Source organism: Simochromis diagramma, unplaced genomic scaffold (genome assembly GCF_900408965.1).
Source record: "Simochromis diagramma unplaced genomic scaffold, fSimDia1.1 OVJJ01000293.1, whole genome shotgun sequence".
Classification (NCBI taxonomy): domain Eukaryota; kingdom Metazoa; phylum Chordata; class Actinopteri; order Cichliformes; family Cichlidae; genus Simochromis; species Simochromis diagramma.
In genome coordinates, this window is record NW_024386801.1 from 15,032,901 (window position 1) to 15,052,363 (window position 19,463).

The window sequence follows — 19,463 nt, forward strand, 5'->3', positions numbered from 1 at the left end:
CGATAATAGTTAGAAAGCCGATAAGCCTTGATAAAGGCGCTCTTATTAAAATTCTAATTAAAAAACACACAAGGATCCACACCTCAAACCTCACGCTGCTGTAGCAGGCCTAGGCCTGCTACAGCAGCGTGAAACATTTTCACGAATAACATCCAGCTTTGTTACTGTTATGGCTTTTTTTTTTTTTGCAAAAAAAAGTCTATGAATACTTGTGTATGCAAGTATCTACTGTAACAACAGTTCAGTGTACAAATCTTATTGTATTCAACAAACAGGTTATAGTCTGGCTGCTTTGCTTATCTATTGTGCATTTACATGCCACCTACTTCAGCTTTTTATGCATTGCAGAAAGACCTGCAAGACAATCGCAACATGCACTCTGTTTAAAAAAAGCCTGTAATTAACAGTGGATGTAACCCGGTGTTCCTGTCAGCAGTGCACATACGTTCAATTCTGCCTAAATGTATTGTGACACTTTCAGCATTTTTTTTATTGATTGCCTTGTTTGAGTTGTTTACAAATATTGTATGTATGGCTTCAGCAATAAAATAATGGAGGAAAAAAAAGTTCTGGTTCTGTTTTAATTTTAACCAATGAAAGGAAATGCTGTCATTTGTAACCATTTGTGAAATTATGGCGTGTTGAAAACACAGTGGAGGGTGACAAGGCAGGAATCTACCTGCAAAACATGTAGCACGTGTATGTGTGTGTGTGTGTGTTAGTATCTAGTTCCTTGTGTGTCTGTAATGTCCAGCACTCTAACAATAGACTGATCAGCCATAGGGTGTTGCAATCACATGAGTCAGAAGGGCTGGACTATGTATCCTTGATGCTTAACCTGTTTGTTAAGTTCAAGGAGCTGGAGTCTGTCGCTCGCCTCTGAGCTCCTCTGTCTGGGTCACAGGTAAGGGCACGCATGCTCTGTGTGGGGAAATGTTATCAAATAAATCAAAGCCTTGTTTAACCTTAAATATTGAACTGAATTAATCGATCAGTTAGTTTATCACTGAATGAAATCTGGTCTTGGATTGTGTTCGCAGCATGCTGAAATCTTTTTAAGCCACATTACAAATCCAACAAAACTGTCTCCATGGCATCTTTATAACATCTTCTGTGACTGTACAGCAGCTTGAACATGTACGCACACAGACAAATTCATCATTTTTACTTATTTTTACATTTTGTTATAATAAAAACTTGTTATTGGCAGAATAATAAGCAGACGTAGAAAATAACACATTCTATACATGAGTAGAATTTCAATGTTTTACTTCAAACTTCAAACTTAACTGGAGATATTAACTTTACATTTGAAGCCGTTCTGCCTACAGCATCACCATCTGCACAGTAATAAAACACTTTTTTATAGTTGTCATCAGTAATGTCAAACTTGTGACAGGACTTTGATCACATTTAGTTGAATAACTATGTGTACCCTTTAAATACGCATACAGAAGTGTTTTATTTGGGCATACTGAGTAGGAGTGTTTTCCAGTTATTGTGTTGCTGCTGTTGTCCAGTTAAAGATCAGAATAGACATCTTCAACTCTGGCCAGGCTAAGATATTTGATCCAATGCTGACCCTCATTGTAAACTGTGTGAACGGTTGCTATCTCAGGATCTACTATGCTGCTTAATGATCAGAAATAGTTGTTGGTGTAAATATAGGCTAATAGGGTGTCCATTTTGCAGAGCTCACCCTTAACAAAATGTCTGACACAGAAGAAGTCGGGGAGGAAGAAGTTCAGTATGTGATCAATTTTACACTTTTTTTTATCTTCATGTTATTATGAGTGCAACATTTCTTTATTGTGTAATTAAGAGGACATTTTTAATTGTGGCAATGTTTCTGCTCTCTTCCAGGGAAGAAGATGGTAAGAAAATTGCATCTACCCATTATTTTATACACCTGATTTCATTCCCAGTTTACTAATCATGTGTGCTCCTGGTCATCAGCACAAGATGACTCAAAGCACAAGCCTAAGTAAGTTTCTTAACTTTCCTTACGTTGAGCAGTTTAAACCTCACTTAGGACGAATCATTCAATGATAAACTGTTCACACCTGCAGGTTTATGGCAAACATTTCGGCCCCGAAGATCCCTGATGGTGAAAAGGTGGACTTTGATGTGAGTCAGCCTCATCAAACGTCTCTCCGTTCGAAACTGACCAGACACATTTCTCACAATGTTTGGTTTTTTGACGCAGGATATCTACAGGAAACGTCAGGAGAAGGATCTAGCTGAGCTGCAGTCTCTGATCGAGGCTCACTTCGTCCAGAGGAAGAAAGAGGAAGAAGAACTCATTGCCCTCGTTAATAGAATTGTGAGTTGGTTGCAGAGCAGTCACAGTGTCTGTACCCGGCTGAAGTTCACCGTGACTGCGCGCACCTTTGTGTTTCTTGGTTGTTGTTTTTTTAGGAGAAGCGTCGTTCTGAGAGAGCCGAGCAGCAAAGGATCAGGGCGGAGAGAGAAAAGGAGAGACAGAACAGACTTGCGGTACGGACGTGGATTTACACCTTCAGTCTACAGTTTATTATTCCACCTGCAGCTAAAACAGTACTGAATGATTGGCTTGTGCTGCGTGCAGGAGGAGAAGGAGCGTAAGGAGCAGGAGGAACAAAGGAAGAAGATGGATGAGGACGCAAAGAAGAAGAAGGCCCTCTCAAACATGTCTCAGCAGTACGGTGCTGGACAGAAGGTCTCTCAGTTTCCTGTGAATGACAGAACTAGAATAGTATGAAGCAGACATCTGCTTGCTTGACTTAATGAGAATGGATCACCTGAGTGGATAGTCCACTGTGATGCTCCTACTGCAGTAGCTTTGCATGATTTACAGTTAAAAGTACTGGGCCCCTCAGTTTATCCACAAAGCTGGTTTTATTTACTCCACCTTTACGACTCTTCTCCCATTAAGCTCTCTCTTTTGATTGGCTGTCTCTGATAAACAGAAGCCTTGAAGGTGGAAAAAAATGTCTGAAACTGAGCATTCCCAGCTCTCTGAAGACTTAGGTTTTGGCTAACAGGGAGTACTTGTACATATGCTGGAATGCAGTTTAAAATAAGTTAATAATAATACATAGAGAATGTTGAGGCGGATTCATGCTCATTCTTTATGTTATGTTATGCAGAGTGACACCAGAAGAGGCAAGAAAACAACTGAGAGAGAGAAGAAGAAGAAGATACTGGCTGAACGCAAGAAACCTCTTAACGTTGATCACCTGAGCGAGGATAAACTCAAGTATGACAACACTATGCAGGGCTTCTTCAGTATTCATAGTTCATTATGTTTCTAAATATTGGCCACAGATAACTCGTGTTAATACTGCAACATATTTAATAGTAACAGGTAATTTGATACGTTTTTGGTATGAATTTCTTTGTAATGACAGTTGGGTTCTTCTTTAGGGATAAAGCCAAAGAACTGTGGGAGTCACTCATGGGGCTGGAGGCTGAGAAGTTCGACCTCAGTGAGAAACTTAAAAGACAGAAATATGATGTAAGTCATAAACTATTAATCCGTTCTGTGATATTACTGTCATTATTTAAAAAGACAAAATAGAACATTGAGTGTATTTTGACCAACAGCACAAGAAACACCTGAAGGCAACCATCCTGCATTTATCATTTATTGATATTTGTTGGTGTGGTTTGCTAGTTTCACGAGTCACGTTAGACCCCGTTGTGTAAGATTATCAGCCTTTTTATTTCAAAACACTGAGGAGATGTTTATGTGCCGTTGCAGATCAACCTGCTTCTCTCTCGTGTTCAGGATCACCAGAGGTAAGCACACAGCTCCCCCGCTGGATCTCTTCCTATTTTAATGACCTTCTAAGGTTTCTTGTCTTACATAAAGCTTCTGTTGCTCCCTTTCACACTTTTCTAAGATACGATTTCACCACTCACAATCAGAAAATAGATCAGAGACCGCAGTTATGAGTGTATTATGTTCTAAAAAACAGTGTCAGTCAGCTCAGCGGATACTCGAGAAATCTATCATCTGTGACATTTTTAGAAAAACACATCACGTACCCTGTTCTTATAGTTTGAATTTATTTTCTGTTAAACAAACAGCATGCAGCTTGACAGCATACCCCCATAAAGTCAAAAGAAGCCTTAAATGTTTGCGGTTAAAATTTCTGCACTTAGAATATTACCAACTTAATCATTTCCACACCATCTCATGACTCCCACAGTCTTTGTATTTCCGTCTTTAACATCTGTACCCTGGGTAATGGCATGTCGAATTGCTAAATAATGAAACTATATGATATCCGTGTTTATTAAACTCATTGGTATCCCGAACCTTTTCAGTGCCAAAGGTCGTGGAAAAGGCAAGATGGGCCGGGTGAGATAAAGCTGCTACAAGATAGAGTCGAGGCAGACGGTGACACCAGCGATGGACCCTGGTGTCTATTGTTCATGTGTTCATTCTTCTATTGTGTAAGGTTATGTGTCAGTTGCTATGGTCATAAAAGTACAAAACAAGTGTTTCTGTGTAAATCTGTCCACTATAATAACTCTTACACAAAAATTCACACTGAACAGCAAATGTGTCTAATTTTGCATTGTTCTTGTGTCGCTTTAAAAATAAAGAAATAAAGAAATAATGAATGTATGATGTATTGGTATGGGGTATGTTAACAATTACAAAAAAGTGCATTTCTTTTGCAGTGCACAAATTACTTCAAAATCCAATAAAGAGGGCATATACATGGTGTCACATGAGTTTTCATTTGTAGCTTTAATCAAAATCTACAGTTAGAGCACATATTCCTCAGCAAGGCTCCACATAGTGGTGATGTATAATATTATTTATGTACTGTTTTACTTACATTAAGAAAAATATAATAATCTAGGACAGAAGTATACGTGATGCCGATGGCGAGTGACTAAAATGTACTTCCCCTGATTATTACTTCCTTGCTGTACATTAAAACTATGTTTCCATATACACATATCCACACCAGTGCATTTCTGAGTTGTCTCTACAGCCTGAGCTGCTGCATGACTCGACAGGGAGGTGGATGGTCCACATGAAGACGGTGAGGGTCCCCACAAGGATGAAGAGAGCTTGCTGAAGATTGCTCATCCTCACCACAGGTGGGTTTCTCGGATCTCTGCTATCACCTGGCTGGCTTTCTGCAACGCCTAGACACAGAGATGAGAAGACAGATGTAATCTAATAACTGATTTTAATGTCGTCATCACACCGCATTAGGATCATACTGGGATGTACAGTTTCTCCATCAAGTCACACAAGAGAATCACAAGTCTGATTTACTGCGGTAAGTAGAGGGATTTTTATGCTAAAAAGATTTGAAAAGTCATTTGCTAGATTGATTCATTTCTCGTGCCTCATATTGGCTTCAAACAAATGTCTAAATGAACTTTTGTACAGAAAGATGCTGTGTTCACAGAACAGTCAGTGCAACAATAACTTCAGAGCACTGAGGAACCACGTATATCTCTAATGTTGCCGGCATGCAGAGGAATCTTCACAAGGAAGCTCCACACACAGATTAAGCTTGCTGTTTGACCCGAAGCTGGTAGGGGGAGCTCTTTATTAAACACTTGCTGGTGCTACACTGTGCTTCGAGGGTCAATAACAGCGTAACAGAACTCATTTATGGTACTGCATTCTTTCTATAAAACAATAACTGTCAGTGACTTTGTACCGCAGTACAAACACAACATTTAAGATAATAGTTAAAAGTAACGTAACCATAAACAATAAAACAAGAACATCTAAACAGCAGCACATGTCCTAGGGCATGATGAGAGAGAACTAGCTGCTCCCTCAACACGCCACAATATTATATTTACTGGATAAAATATAACTTTGTATGACATTGGCTCATGCTTTTTTGTGATGAATCTGTCACCTTGAGCATGTCAGCAGCCTCATTGCGTCTTTGAGCCATGTCCTCGGACTCTGTCAGCAGGTCGCTCAGCAGCGTCGTCTTATATAACTGACCCACCAGCTCACTCTGCAGGCAGTCCTTCACATGGTTCACCAGGAAGTGCATCACTGCCTTTGGTACACTGAGGCCAAACGCAGTAAAACGTATAGTAAGGATTAACGATGTTAACGTTTACTCTGTAGCAGATGAAAAACCGTGAATCCTTACCTGTCTTGGATGTTTTTCCGAACAATCAGGAAATATGACTTGATGAGTCTCTCGATGACCTCACAGTCTCTCTGCTCCCGAGCAGACAACTTTCTTGATACTGGAACAGGCTGACAATGAAATAAGAGAAACTCTAATAGCTATAATATTCGGCAGATTAGTGCACTTAAAATACATCTACAGAACATTTTACCAATACGAGATATTGCCATCGAGCAAAAACAATTTTTAAACCTGCTTATACAAATGCAGAGTTCTCACCACATCTAATAGGTTGACAGCATAGCCCTTCTGGGGACTTGCAGCGATAAGAGGCTGGGGCATGGCCCTGTCACCAGCTGGAACCTCCTCGCCCTTTCTCACCATGCTCCTCCAGTTGCCCGTGCCACTGTCTGTCTGGTCACTGACAGAAGAGCTCTGAGAAACACTGGCTGCTCCCTACAGAGGGGAGAGATATAAGAGGTAATGAAAATAAGTAAAATCATCAGCTGATCCAACATTAAAAAAAAAAAAAAAAAAACAGAGCACATCCAGAAGGAATTTCCTGATAATTTTTGACATGCTTCAAATATCAGCATGCCATAGGTCTTCTTTGACTTCAGTACAAAGACGTTCATCCAGATTGGTGCTCATTGTCCTGACTGTGAACTGAGCAAGCAAAGGGAATGTGTGGATAAAATGACAGGCAGTGTGTGACTGGGTGAAGCAATCATGACACAAAGGCTTTTTAAAGTTATTTAACTATATAAAATTTGATATAAATCCTGAGTGTAATTGCTCTTGGCACAAAATGTAACAGATTTACCTAAACCAGATCTTGAATATCTTTCTTTGGAGTGAATATATAATAAAATTACAAAGAGTGTCCATATCATATAGTCTACCAGTGCTAGTAAGGTTTTCTTCAATTCCCCATTAAAAGAAACCCCAAAACAAACAAAAACCTCATGTCATTTCAGTTGAGCGGGGAATTGTGCTTTTTCTATCCGTGCAACCAGCATGCAGAAAATAGGGTTAGATGCAAATCAAAGTGTAAGGGCCAAAGAAACACAGCTTGGCTGATTTTAAAGGAATCAAAGAAAGTCTGGGGGTGGGCAGATGTAGACACAGGCAGGGGAAATGAACGAGACACACCTTAGTGACCTCGCCCTCATGGGCAGAAGTTTCGGTGGGGGAGAGAGACTGCCCCCCAGGACCTCTAAGGGACTAAAGAAAGACATGAAGAAGAAAGGAGAGGAGCATGGACAGGAGCTATAAGCCGAAGGTGTGCATGAGCCTTACATACAGTAAGATAGAAGAAATGCCCGACATACAAATTGGGCAGCTTCAGGTTAAGCAGACTGAAAGCACATAATTTTTTTATTTGTATATTTTATTATATTCTTATAACTTTATATATGCATGTATACGTGAACAGCTGGTTTTGCCCTGACTAAATAAATCTACATATGCAGGAAAGAAGAAGTTAAAGTGCGTTACCACAAAGCAGTTACTCTCAGACAGACAAACTGTACCTTATCTCTGGGAACGGCAGAGGGCAGATCTCTCAGTCTATTCCGTCTCTGCTCCTACAAAAACAAAATTTTGAAAAATATCACAAGCAGAAGAAGAGAAAATGTTCTCCCTTTTCTGGAAAAGAAAAATCATAATTAAAAACAATCAGTGTGAAGTGACAAAAGAGGATTACACAAACACTGCATTAAATAAATGTAAATGAAAGTAGCGGCCAATCTCTTACTTCGATGTTGTTGTTCATAAGGCCACTGGCATCAGCAAAGTCGGGGTGTTTGGTGTTGATATACGCCAGCTCAATGGCAACCAAGTTATGTACCTGAAAATCGATTCAGAAAATAGGTTTTTCAGATTAGGGGCTGTTTGTTAACTTCCTTTATAAATACCACAAGTGTGAGGAGTTCCTGACCATTTCATTTGTGACTGGGAGTCTTTTTCTGAGAAGGGATGTGACCACCTCTACTATAGCATCATGAAGCTTTGGAAACCTCAGTAACTCCTGCAGAGATGATGAACAATCAATCAAAATGAAAGCCTAATGTTACAACCTTCGGCAATTACAGCACACCTCTGTGCTTTAGTTGCTGGTGAGGGCGTGTCTGACCTGCGTGCTGTAGTTACTGCAGTGCTGGATGATCCTCTGCATCTCCTCGTGAACGAGCTCCACACAGCGCAGGCTGGGCTCTTCCAGACGCTTGACCTGCCGCTTCACGAGCAACTCAAATGAAACCTCGGGCACAAACAGAGCCGGCCTCGGGCCCTGACAAAGGCAATTAAAGTGTAAGCTTTGAAAAAAAGTGCCTTTTAAGACAATCACATTAACGGATGTCACAGAAACCAACCGTTGCATTTCTGATTGCAGTGAGCACGTCAATGGTTGTCAGACCGCCCAGAGGATCGACTGACTCCAACGTGCGACCGAACGTCTCGTGGAATATATAACAAATCCGTGCTCCACCACACCTGAGGAGGAGAAAGGACCACATTAAAGCACACTCAGATGCAGAATGTGCTTTCATTAAGGAGAGTATGATGCTAGCGCCCCTTGGTGGCATAATAAAGTAAATGCAGTTTAGAGTTGTGTAACTCACAGTTCAGCTGTCTCGATGTACTTGGCTGTGCCCTCTATTGTGTTGCAGTACTCTGCAGCAAACTTGGTGATAATCTGCAGCAACGTGGCACTCTTATCCTCGACAGGTTCACCGTAACTGTTGAGTAAAGACTGATACTGCGCTGCCAGCACATTGATCCTCGTCTTCAGCTCAGGGAGACAGTCTCTGATGTGGTGCATCAGTAACCTGTGGTAATAAGAAAGGAAGTCGGCAGGCTTGTTACGGACTAGTGTAGCCAGTGCTGTTTCATCTTGTCAGGAAGGGACTAAAACTCAAACAATTAGGCTAAAAAAAGGTCAATATTTCAAATTTAAATACATACATAATGTATCACTTTCATACCTGTTCAATGTTCTAGCCAGATATTTGGTTCCATTTCTGTTTGCGAGGGAGGGGTACTTCTTTTGTAAGAATGCATGTTCATCTCGAATAGAATCTGCCACCAGCTTCTTCTGATTGATATCCAACTGGCTCCTGATCAAGTGCACAAACAAAAATAACTATGAGGCTGAGTTGAACTTAAAAAGGCGCAGTTTTGCCTTGTGTGACCACTCACTGCACCGATACCTGTTTACTACTCCAATAATGCCCAGTTTAACAGGGATGACTCTGCCCATCAGGACATCCATGGCGTCCGTACCAGCATCCATCAGGTCCAGCTTGGTTATTACTGCTAGCGTCCTCCTACCTAAACACAGAACGCACAAACCCAATGTTAAAAAAACCACTGCTGAGGAAAGAAAAGCAAAGAGCACGTGAGGGAGAAATGAAAATAAAGGCTTGTGCTGATTTAAGTAAAAACAACCAGAAGAGAAGAGGAAACCAAAGCAAAACAGGGATGCCATTTACCATCAGGGTCAACCTCACGGGCCACCTTGAGAGCCTCTGATGTCGCCATATCTGTGTTGGCAGCAGTCACAGCCAAGATGATTGAATTGGGGTTGGAGATATACTTTAAAATCAGCTCTCTGATCTGGATCTCTATGTCTTTTGGCTGATCGCCCACTGGTACCTGTTTTAACAAATACAAGTAGACTTTATCCATGGCAGATGACCACAGCTGATTAATAAATAGCAGTGGGGTATTAAAGCCTACAACCACATAACTACTCATGTAAGCACATTTATTTAACACTTATCAGTCCTTGCAAGCTACATGTAACTAGCTTTCATCTGAATAATCAATGAATGTGACCTGGACAGAGATACATGAGCAAGGAGAAAGAAAAAAATCATTAAATCAGCTAATGTACAATATGGATCAATATGCTTCCTAGTTCCTGTTATAAAACGTACAAATAGCTTAGATCCAGCACAAAGTCAAGACTTGCAGTTGCTTTTAAGAACTTTTTTTTTTAAAAGGCAGAACTATTCATGGTTTTTAAACCTTTTAAAAACCTAGAGATACCCTGTATGAAATGTATCTGCTAGATCGTTTTATCTTCTTAGATCACACAGGTCTAGACTTGGAGAAGCAAACTTGTCTTACCTTGGTGATGCCAGGAAGATCCACTAATGTGAGATTCACAACTTGTGGAGAGAAGATTTTTAGGTGAATGGGTTCATCGCTAATTCCCTGCAAACATAATAAAGCACCTTTCAGGTTGGTGTGGACATTTAAAGCTCATCAATTTTCTCCATTCATGTTTGACACTCACTTTGTTACTGCCAGAAATTCGTTCTGTTTCTGTCTCGATTTCGTGTCTGATTTCCTCAAAATCTGCGTAGATCTGAAAAGATGATTTAACCGTGAATATTAAGGGGGTAAGAATGAGCAACATTAATTTTAAAAAGCATTTGTTGACACTGAAACGACAAAGACAGCCGAGAGGAGCAGAAAGTACATGACAGGGAACGCTTACAAAGAAATCCTGAGAAAATCCAATTGATATCACGAGGCTCTCAGCACCTCATAAGAGCTTATTTGTTCAAACATGAAGAACTACAGTAAATGAAACTCAGAAAAAGACACAATGTAGCTTTGGAGGACATTAGCCCTGTGGCCAAAAAGATATTTTTAGCAGCTGAAAGGGTGTGTGTGCCTGATCCTGTAACATGTTTTACATTTGAGGCATGCCGCAAAACCAGAAAATGTCGTCCTGTTCAATGCATATGTGTCAAAGTAAATATGGGGCAAAGAACAAAGATATGTCTTGGTTCACCTTTGTATTTGAAATATTCAGATGTTTCTAATACACAGTACAGCATGGCATGAGAGTGTTAACCTTGTGGAGAACAGGCTGAAAAGTCTACCTTGTTTTTGGTGTGTAGGAATTTGCCCCATTCTTCTCCATCGATGCCTGCAGAAATACAAAGTCGAGGACAGATGTTTTAGATACAGATTACGTGACAGATGTGGCCTTGAGACAAACGTTACTATTATTACATCCCTGATTTAAATGTGTTTTCTGCCGGCAAGGATGTGAAAGATAAACTCTTCAGAGGAGAAGGCGCCACAGCTGAAGAGTTGTTCTCACATAACAGTAAAGGAAGTAAATAACCTAAAGCAAAAATAAAGTGCATTCTGGAAAGCAGAAACCTAGGAAAGGCTATTTAAAAAAACAAAACAAATCAAAGTAAGCTGATTTTTGATGCAATAATCAACAGGTTGGGGTCTGTTGTTCATCTGAAGGAAGCTGCTCTATGAGGCCCTTATAATTATTTTCAACACAATTGTATATTTTTTGACCAGAATATGCCAACTCTCTTTAACAAACTTCAAATGACAGACACCAGCCTATTTGGGCGGAAGGGCATGAGATGAAGCCACATGGTTTTGCAGTTTCGGAAAAGCTATACAAATACAAAGCAAGATGGGGACAAATACGGAAAAGAGATGGGTGGTGGGGAGCGTTGGATTCGTTGGGGGGCTGATTACATAAGATACAAACACAGTGGGATACAGAACATGGGAAAAGGAGACCTTTGTAAAGGCGTCCGTTTTTCTTGGATTCTGCGGTTAAAGAGAGACGACAGGAGAGAAAAGAGTTAACTCGGCAATCTGCAGCCCCTGCATGAGACTCTGCAGTAATGCAGAGTCACTCTGCAGTCATTCCCAGAGGGCAGGACAAACTACACGCAGGATCTTGGCACATTTCAGTTCCTTGTTTTTGTTTTTTTACTGAGAAGCGGGTGGCATCTGTTCTCAATCAGAGATAATAACACCATCAATACGAAGTCACTCTAACTGCTCTAACAATAAAAAGCAATTAAGAATCTGTTTAAAGAGCTCCCTTTATTTTACATTTTATTAAAGCTGTAAATTTTGTCAGAAAATTGGAAGCATAGCGGACTAATCCAACTACTAAACAAATGCCAGTCTGAAAAATGCGTTAGCAAACACCAAAGGCTGAAAATGTGTAAAAAGTTGACTTTAAAACTAACTATTTAGAAAAATATAAATGTTCATTTTCGACATACAAATTAGAAGAGGCATGTTACCATTCTCTTCTGTGGGTTTTCTGCGGTCTTCTTGGTCGATGTGCACTAGCTGGAGGACGAGAGGCCGGCGTGTGACAACACCAGTCCCTCGTGGCAGAATATCCCTGCCAACCAGGCTCTCCAAAACCGAACTCTTCCCGCTGCTCTGTAGAAAGTAACAACAACAAGATCATAAACAACAAAACTCCCCCCAAAGGGCGTAATCTTGACCCGATTTTCACCAAAATTAAATCAGCTCGAGCTTTTATTGGTATCTACCACCATGCAAAATTTAAACACAGTACTTAGAAAACTGTGGACACCAGACTGGTAACAAACAGTCAAACAAACCCAATTACACACTCCCTCCTTTTGGGTGGAGAACAAAACCACCTCATATAAAAGGCTCAAGTATGAATGACTCATTCATTGGCCAGAAAAAGTTGTTTTCAGCATACAGAAAAAAAACCTCTTAACTGACACAGAGTTTTGCATTCACAGACGAGATTTTGGTGCCCCACACAAAAGAAAAACCTCCCGACCATAATAAATGTCTTTTACCGGTGTGGTTAATCAGGGCTTCATTTAATCGAACATCGTTTTTAATTACATGGTCAGAAACAGCAAAAAGCATCACTTTGGTCTGATTTTCTTTACTGTACATGAACCAATACTCTCACACAGGAAGCCCCATGAGAGGTTAGCATTACACTATTTTTTTAAAGCCCATTTTCGCTGAACAAATGTTTTCAGGCATTAGTAGAGGAACTAGTATTAATTTAGGAACTAAAGTTTGGAGTTCTGACAAACATTCAAATTTTTTAACCTGTGCACTATTTTTGTCTACACAGGAGGGAAGCGCTATAATGCATTAACACCAGTATAAGGGATGGTGTTTCTATTGATACAGGACTGTGTGAAAGTCTCAAGCCACCCCTCATTCCTTTATGTTTTACATGGAAAGGGGGAAATAAATGCAACGATTATTTAAACCTGCAAAAATATATGGAAACACAGTACATAAGGCAGAAACAGAATTTGTAAAATTCTAATGAGCTTTAAAGTCAAACTTTCGTATGACCACCTTTATTTTTCTTCACAGTCTGAACTCTCTAAGGCAAACTTTCTTGCAATTTCTTTAAGTAGTCTTCAGGAGTAGGATTTGAATGATTTGAAATTGAAGACCCGCTGATTTTCAGTTCAGTTCTTGTGTAATGTTGGCATAGCTCAGCCTTTCTACCCTTTTCAGTTCCTTAAGAAATGCTTCTTGACAGCCACCATTTCTTATTGGTGAACACTAGATGTATCAACTGAAGAGCCAGATGCATCTCTCAGGTCACTGCTGGACTTTTACCCTATTTCTTAAGGACATGACTTTCAGATACTGTGCATCTGCTACAGGTAGGTTTTTAGGCCTGTGACGACTTCTTTTATTCTCCACTTGCCCAGATTCTTCAAATATTTAAGGAGACACTTGCATAGCGCTGTAGGCTTGATTCAGTTTGTAGTTGAGTCATCTCTAACGAAACTGTGTGTCAAGTGAAATACTTCACATAGCTAGCAAAATGCACATAAACGGCCAGGTAATCTTCCACAGTAGGAGCAGCAGCTGTAGCAGTAAACCTAAAGTTGATCTGACTGATATAAGTCGGTCTATTGATGGACAAGACACACAGACAAAAAACAATTATTAAAACCTTCAGTGTAATCTCTGAGCTGCTCTTAACTGAAGCAGAGCATTGACAAGGACAAACATTAAAAGAACAGACACAAGCACGTTGCATCCGGTCTTAATGGGTCAAAAACATCCTTTGGCTTGCCTGGTTTTACTCTAACACCCTCACATCCCTGCCAATACGTCTGAGACAGTCACATCCCATTAGCCTTAGGCAAAACCTCCCACTTTAAACCACTTAGGCTTCAATGTCTCACTACTCCACAAGGTAGTGAGAAACTGTATTATAGATGTTGACTTCATGTCAGTAATAGTTTTTGTGGTGCTGCTAAATTGCACTTGGGTACAGTAGGGTGAAAGACGTTTTTAATTAATTGCTCACCGCTGTAATATTAACAAAGATGCGATAAATATAACTAACAGTATATTAAATCTCTAAAGAATTGCCAGATAAAATACTGATGGGATGCACTAGTTGTAGATAGGTGTTCTTCAGAAATTGGCAAACTTAAATTTAGTCTAGGTTATTCATAAAGTCGTAAGTATAAATTGTGTTTTCCATAAAAACGACAGACGGCTGGTCAAATTGTTTATGTAACTAGATTAAGAAAAACAGCACTTGATTTTGTTTTCTGGAGACTAACCACAAGGCTAGAACATGTGGATAAACACTACTGTAAACTGTCAACCGTAACCCTGCTTAGTTTACTATGGCAGTAAACTAAAACAATTAAAAATCCACGTTATGCTTTTATGGACAGTTAATACTACTGTGTCTGCGTGAAAGTGAAAGAAAAACTGCGGTGAAGACAAAGAGTCAAAACAATAAGTTGCTGCAGGCTAACTGAAAGTTAGCTTTCAAGCAAAGTGACGTCTCTCACCTGTGTTCCCACAACAACTATCTGCGGCAGTTGGATTGTGTCTGCGCCGACAGTTGTAAATACGTCTTGCAGCTTGTTTATGACAGGTATAAGTGCCTCCATTAGCGCCGATTCTAAACCTGTCAAACAGAGAACTTTCTTAACGCACACGGGTACAAAGTCATTCAATGTCCCGCAGCTAAAAGCTACTGGTTTGTCTTCGGATCGGACATCTACGCACGTAGTTAGTCACAGTTGCATTATGGGACTTGACGTTCACGACAGTCAAACGCAGCTACGCCTCTTTCTCGGGATTCGATTGTTGCCGAACTACATTTCCTAGAGGCTACATCGTGAGCCGTACTCCCACAATAATTATTATTTTTCCCGCAACGCAACAGTAACCACGGTGAGCGTCAAAATATTTATAGGAACACGGACAAAAATTTAATTCTAATTCAAAATTTTGTCTGGACATTTTATTATGCGCTGGCTATTGCTTATTTTACTACATTATAGCAGAGTGTCAACTGGGAAAGAATAAGATAAAATATATAAATTAAAGTTGAAAATAAAATAACTGTACAACAAAATACACAATATAGAACTATATAAGAATGTATGAAGAAATATAAATAAATAAATATATATATATACACACACAATAACAGCAGTTGTACAAATATTAACTGGAAATGAAGAATATAGTGTCCAGTGTTGTGCAATCCACATTATGTCTTCTGCAGTGCAAATATGCTTAAAGTGATTTAAGTGATGAAGTGAAAACAATGTCCAGAATGTCCAGTGTGTGTGTAAGAACTATATGTGTGGGTCAGTACTGTGTGGTGGTGTGATTGAGAGACCGTATCGCCTGCGGGAAGAAGCTCCTCCTCAGTCTCTCTGTGTTGGTCTTCAGGGAGCGGAATCGCTTTCCTGACCTCAACAGAGAGAACAGTCTGTTGTTGGGATGGCTGAGGTCCCTCACGATCTTCCTGGCCTTGGTCCAGCACTGCCTGCTGTAGATTGAGTGCAGGTCAGGGAGCTCGGAGCGAATGGTGCGCTCAGCTGATCGCACAACCCTCTGTAGAGCTCGTCTGTCCTGCATGGTGCTGTTTCCGAACCAGGTTAAGATGTTTCCCATCAGGATGCTCTCTATGGTGCACGAGTAAAAGTTCCTGAGCACCTTGGAGGGCAGTTGGAAGTCTCTCAAGCGTCTGAGGTGGTAGAGACGCTGACGGGCCTTTTTCACCACGGTGTTGATGTGACAGGACCATGACAGGTCCTGCGTGATGTGAACTCCGAGGTATTTGAAGCTGTCCACTCTCTCCACTGGGCACTCGTTGATGACAGGGGTCTGGTAGTTCCTCTCCTGCTTAGTGCTGAAGTCCACTATCAGCTCCTTTGTCTTACTGACGTTTAGAAGGAGGTTGTTCCTCTGGCACCAGTTCTCCAGATTCCTAATCTCCTTCAGGTAGGCCGTCTCGTTGTTATCAGAGATCAGGCCCACCACGACGGTGTCGTCAGCAAACTTAAAACTTCATACAGGAGCGAACTAATGAGGAATATTAACAGTGTTAAACTCAACCAGCACTGATGCTTGTAGTACACAAGAGGCATTAAAAGCCTATATGCTTCCGAGGCAGTTCAGTTTTAACAGTCCTTCCACAATTTACTTTACACATACCCTAACACAATAACACGTTTTTAATGGAAATAACACAACCAGACTGATGCAACATTGACAATTTATTTTTAAGCAATAAGGAAGCGTTTTAATTTATGACAACTCAAATAAAAAAAATGAGTATGTTAAGTTCAGCATACTAGCGTTTGCTGATACTATTGTGCTGACTTCTTTAAATATAAACTTTAGTTATTAATGATTAATGAATATTAGAGGCAATACATTGTTGTGGTATGTTGTGTAATACATATCAGAAACATTGTGGGTCTCAGTGAATCAGAGAACCACTGCTAGGCCTGCAAAACCTTTGTGAAACATATTTTATTTGAATCAACATCATTTGTATCTGACAAATTATCTTGAGGCTTGAAACATTAACATAGATGAAGCAATTTCCACTTAAATCCAAGTCCCAAACAATCCTCTCTTATTTGTATTTTCGGCTTTCCAGCTATCAACCAATTTCTTTCATGTTGAACTGGCTGTAATTTCATGATCATAGTGTTCATAAAAAGGTCCAGCATTGTAGAGTACAAGAATATTTTATTATTTCAAGTAAAAACTCCAAAACACAAGTTAAACAAACCAACATGTGGAGGTTTACAGGTTTTTTGTTTCTGCTCATTTGACAGCTGCAAGCAAAACACTGCTGGCTGCCACTGTTTCTGCCAGTATATGTGATTGTGGAGTTACAATAACAAACCCTTTACAAAGAACCTGTACAAAATAGTGGTAGGCGAACTCGTAACACATACATTTCTGTGCAATATTGAGCAACATACATTTTTTTCTTAAATTTTATGTTATTTATTTTTCCACAATTGTAACAAGATAATGTTTTTAAACTTCATTATCAAAAGAAGGTGCTTGGAAAACATACTGACAAAACTGCTTACTTCACCACTAAGCAAAAAACTACAACAATCACTCACAAGTGAAAATATGCTGGAAATATGTTGGAAAAAGATAGCTTATTTAATTTTAAAACTAAGCTAAATTGCCTGTTTATTCAGTGCCTGTCATTCCTGAATGTCAGTGCTTAACACAAATGTTCACGCTTCACAGTATTTTGAACCAACTGGCTTTCTTCAACTTGAAAAATACAAATATGTTGTATGCTTTTAAGGCATTTTTTTAAGCCATTTACATTGCACCCTATGATGCAGTGCAGTCTGTGTAAGTAGTTACCATATTCCCTCTGCGCTGCGTTACTGTTCTACAGTGCTGTTTCGACGTACCATGAAACCGGTTTTCAGTCTGTTTGGCGTGTCTGTCAAAAGTAAACATTCTCTCAATATCATCAAACATATCATTGATAACCCCGGCTCCAAAACCACCTTGAAAGTGTCTTTTATGTCTGCTGTGGGACCTGGAGTGTTCATCAAAGTGTCTTCGGTGACGGGCGTGCCTGTTCTGGCTGTAGATGTCAAAGTCCTTAAATATGTCATCAAAACTGAAGGTGAAAGGTTGGTGGGCACCCTGTCTGTGTTTGCCTTGCGTCTCCCCATTGAAGTACGCGTCAGTGTCCCCGAACTGATCATACTCGCTTCTTCTTGCCTCATCTGATAAAGTTTCATAAGCTGCACAGAAATACAGAAACACAAAATTCAGTCAAAGTGAGGGAGTTTTATTATCTCAACATTAAAAAAGGTGTGGCTGAAAAAGCCCCGACTAAAGGCATGGCTAACCAAACTGTAATATAGGTAATTGATGATCAATTAAAGGACAAACTTATCCATTGGATCAACATGTGCCACCAAGAAAACCCCAACATGCATCAGTGTTCCTTAATCATTAATTATTATTAGTAGTATTAGTAATATCAGATTCACACATTGTACTGTTCACATTTCATTTGTCACTCATAAATATAAATTTTAACAGTCTAAATATTAATTTTCCTGTTTGATAGTGAATTAAAACGCTACATTACAATAACAATCATATCCAAGACATGCCAGATAACTACTAATTTTCCCAAAAGACGCCAAAATAAACAAATCAGCTGTACCTCCAGCAATTTCCCTAAATCTCACTTCAGCGTCAGGGCTCTTGTTCTTATCTGGGTGATATTTCTTTGCAAGCTTGTGGAAAGCCTTCTTTATCTGGCGCTCTGTGGCCCCTTTAGGCACTCCCAGTATGTCATAGTAGTCCTTCTTGGCAAGTATCAGCTCTGTTATCACGAGGACGCACACTGCAAACGTTAGCACAGACTGTGCAGCTGCCATGGCTCCAGTGTCCTGTCATTCAAGAGAGAAAAGTACAGCACAATTAGTGAGTTTCAAGTCAGACAGCACGGTGTAACTGGTAGTATCACATGTCCTAGCCTCTGAAGAACCACCGCCTTTTAAACGCAACATCTGTCTTAACCTACATTTGGAGAATGAAAACTTAGCCAATAAGAAAAGAACTGGTACAGGCTACTGCTGCTTAAATTAGAATTTTTCTTTTAAATTTTTACATTTTTAAACGGCGGCACCAACCTCTCTTAATACTAGCCTACTGTGGCTACCACATGCTAGCGGTCCCCATCACAGTCTACTCAGGCTGCGACTCAATCAATTACCTGTCTGGGTGTCGTCTGCCGCTTCCTTTCTACACAAGCGGTCATTAACCGTTTAACCAACACCAAACATCATGGTATTAAGTTGTTATTAGTAGGTGTTATAGACGAGTAGTGTGAAATGAGACTAGTTCCATGTCTTCTTCGCTAGTTTTGCGGTATCTCTTTAGACCTGACGAATTCTATCTTATCTGCCCTCTGTCGGTCAATGCCGTAAATATTCCTTCTTAAAATGTCCATAATTAGTGTTGTGAGTCCCACAGGCACTCGCATTAGTTACTAAACTCGCTATAACTATTTGAATACGCACAAGTGGTTTTATTTAATTTTGATGCAAAAGATTTTGCTGTTTATGTGATTGAACTATTTGGGTAGCATCTCTTTAATTCCACCTGCAGCGCTTCAATTTTTAACAGCAAATCCCGAGTTTCAAAAAACGTGTGGGGACAATTTCTTCATAGAAAATGCTGACTCCGCTTCCCCTGGACACATTCGGCATACACCGTAAA

General features: G+C 40.0%; 3 protein-coding genes across 5 annotated transcripts; 1 reads left to right on the forward strand and 2 right to left on the reverse strand.

Moving 5' to 3' along the window:
• Nucleotides 1-818: 818 nt before the first annotated feature.
• On the forward strand, nucleotides 819-4,615 carry tnnt2d (troponin T2d, cardiac). The gene is made up of 12 exons (XM_040026107.1): nucleotides 819-904; nucleotides 1,693-1,747; nucleotides 1,864-1,874; nucleotides 1,957-1,984; nucleotides 2,070-2,127; nucleotides 2,207-2,323; nucleotides 2,419-2,496; nucleotides 2,588-2,698; nucleotides 3,129-3,238; nucleotides 3,406-3,496; nucleotides 3,743-3,780; nucleotides 4,312-4,615. The coding sequence occupies exons 2-12, from the start codon at nucleotides 1,710-1,712 to the stop codon at nucleotides 4,352-4,354; spliced, it is 723 nt and encodes a 240-aa protein (XP_039882041.1). The 5' UTR covers nucleotides 819-904; nucleotides 1,693-1,709; the 3' UTR covers nucleotides 4,355-4,615.
• A 107-nt stretch (nucleotides 4,616-4,722) lies between these two features.
• On the reverse strand, nucleotides 4,723-14,967 carry dnm1l (dynamin 1-like). Of its 3 annotated transcripts, XM_040026102.1 has the most exons (20): nucleotides 14,729-14,967; nucleotides 12,194-12,338; nucleotides 11,676-11,705; nucleotides 11,006-11,052; nucleotides 10,411-10,482; nucleotides 10,242-10,328; nucleotides 9,602-9,764; nucleotides 9,320-9,440; nucleotides 9,095-9,226; nucleotides 8,732-8,938; nucleotides 8,483-8,603; nucleotides 8,245-8,400; nucleotides 8,050-8,139; nucleotides 7,867-7,959; nucleotides 7,643-7,696; nucleotides 7,263-7,334; nucleotides 6,390-6,566; nucleotides 6,129-6,238; nucleotides 5,883-6,042; nucleotides 4,723-5,148 (listed from the first exon to the last, which is right to left on the reverse strand). In XM_040026102.1, exons 1-20 carry the CDS (start codon nucleotides 14,828-14,830, stop codon nucleotides 5,092-5,094), a joined length of 2,196 nt encoding a protein of 731 aa, XP_039882036.1. In that variant the 5' UTR covers nucleotides 14,831-14,967; the 3' UTR covers nucleotides 4,723-5,091. The 3 variants fall into 3 exon arrangements, with proteins under 3 accessions (XP_039882036.1, XP_039882037.1, XP_039882038.1); XM_040026103.1 differs by lacking the exon at nucleotides 11,676-11,705 and having other exon boundaries at nucleotides 14,729-14,966; XM_040026104.1 differs by lacking the exon at nucleotides 7,263-7,334 and having other exon boundaries at nucleotides 14,729-14,966.
• A 1,947-nt stretch (nucleotides 14,968-16,914) lies between these two features.
• Nucleotides 16,915-19,217, reverse strand: dnajb9a (DnaJ heat shock protein family (Hsp40) member B9a). The gene is made up of 3 exons (XM_040026135.1): nucleotides 18,958-19,217; nucleotides 18,403-18,631; nucleotides 16,915-17,971 (listed from the first exon to the last, which is right to left on the reverse strand). The coding sequence occupies exons 1-3, from the start codon at nucleotides 19,000-19,002 to the stop codon at nucleotides 17,547-17,549; spliced, it is 699 nt and encodes a 232-aa protein (XP_039882069.1). The 5' UTR covers nucleotides 19,003-19,217; the 3' UTR covers nucleotides 16,915-17,546.
• Nucleotides 19,218-19,463: the final 246 nt, after the last annotated feature.

Coding starts and splice junctions, on each gene's coding strand:
- tnnt2d (XM_040026107.1), top strand. CDS start 1,710: ATGTCTGACACAGAAGAAGTCGGGGAGGAAGAAGTTCA. Junction 2,324..2,418: donor TTGCCCTCGTTAATAGAATT/GTGAGTTGGTTG, acceptor TTGTTTTTTTAG/GAGAAGCGTCGTTCTGAGAG. Junction 3,497..3,742: donor TTAAAAGACAGAAATATGAT/GTAAGTCATAAA, acceptor GTGCCGTTGCAG/ATCAACCTGCTTCTCTCTCG.
- dnm1l (XM_040026102.1), bottom strand. CDS start 14,830: ATGGAGGCACTTATACCTGTCATAAACAAGCTGCAAGACGTATTTACA. Junction 12,339..14,728: donor TAGTTGTTGTGGGAACACAG/GTGAGAGACGTC, acceptor TACTTTCTACAG/AGCAGCGGGAAGAGTTCGGT. Junction 8,604..8,731: donor TACATCGAGACAGCTGAACT/GTGAGTTACACA, acceptor TCTCCTCCTCAG/GTGTGGTGGAGCACGGATTT.
- dnajb9a (XM_040026135.1), bottom strand. CDS start 19,002: ATGACCGCTTGTGTAGAAAGGAAGCGGCAGACGACACCCAGACAG. Junction 18,632..18,957: donor GGCAGACGACACCCAGACAG/GTAATTGATTGA, acceptor CTTGAATGACAG/GACACTGGAGCCATGGCAGC. Junction 17,972..18,402: donor ATTTAGGGAAATTGCTGGAG/GTACAGCTGATT, acceptor ATTTCTGTGCAG/CTTATGAAACTTTATCAGAT.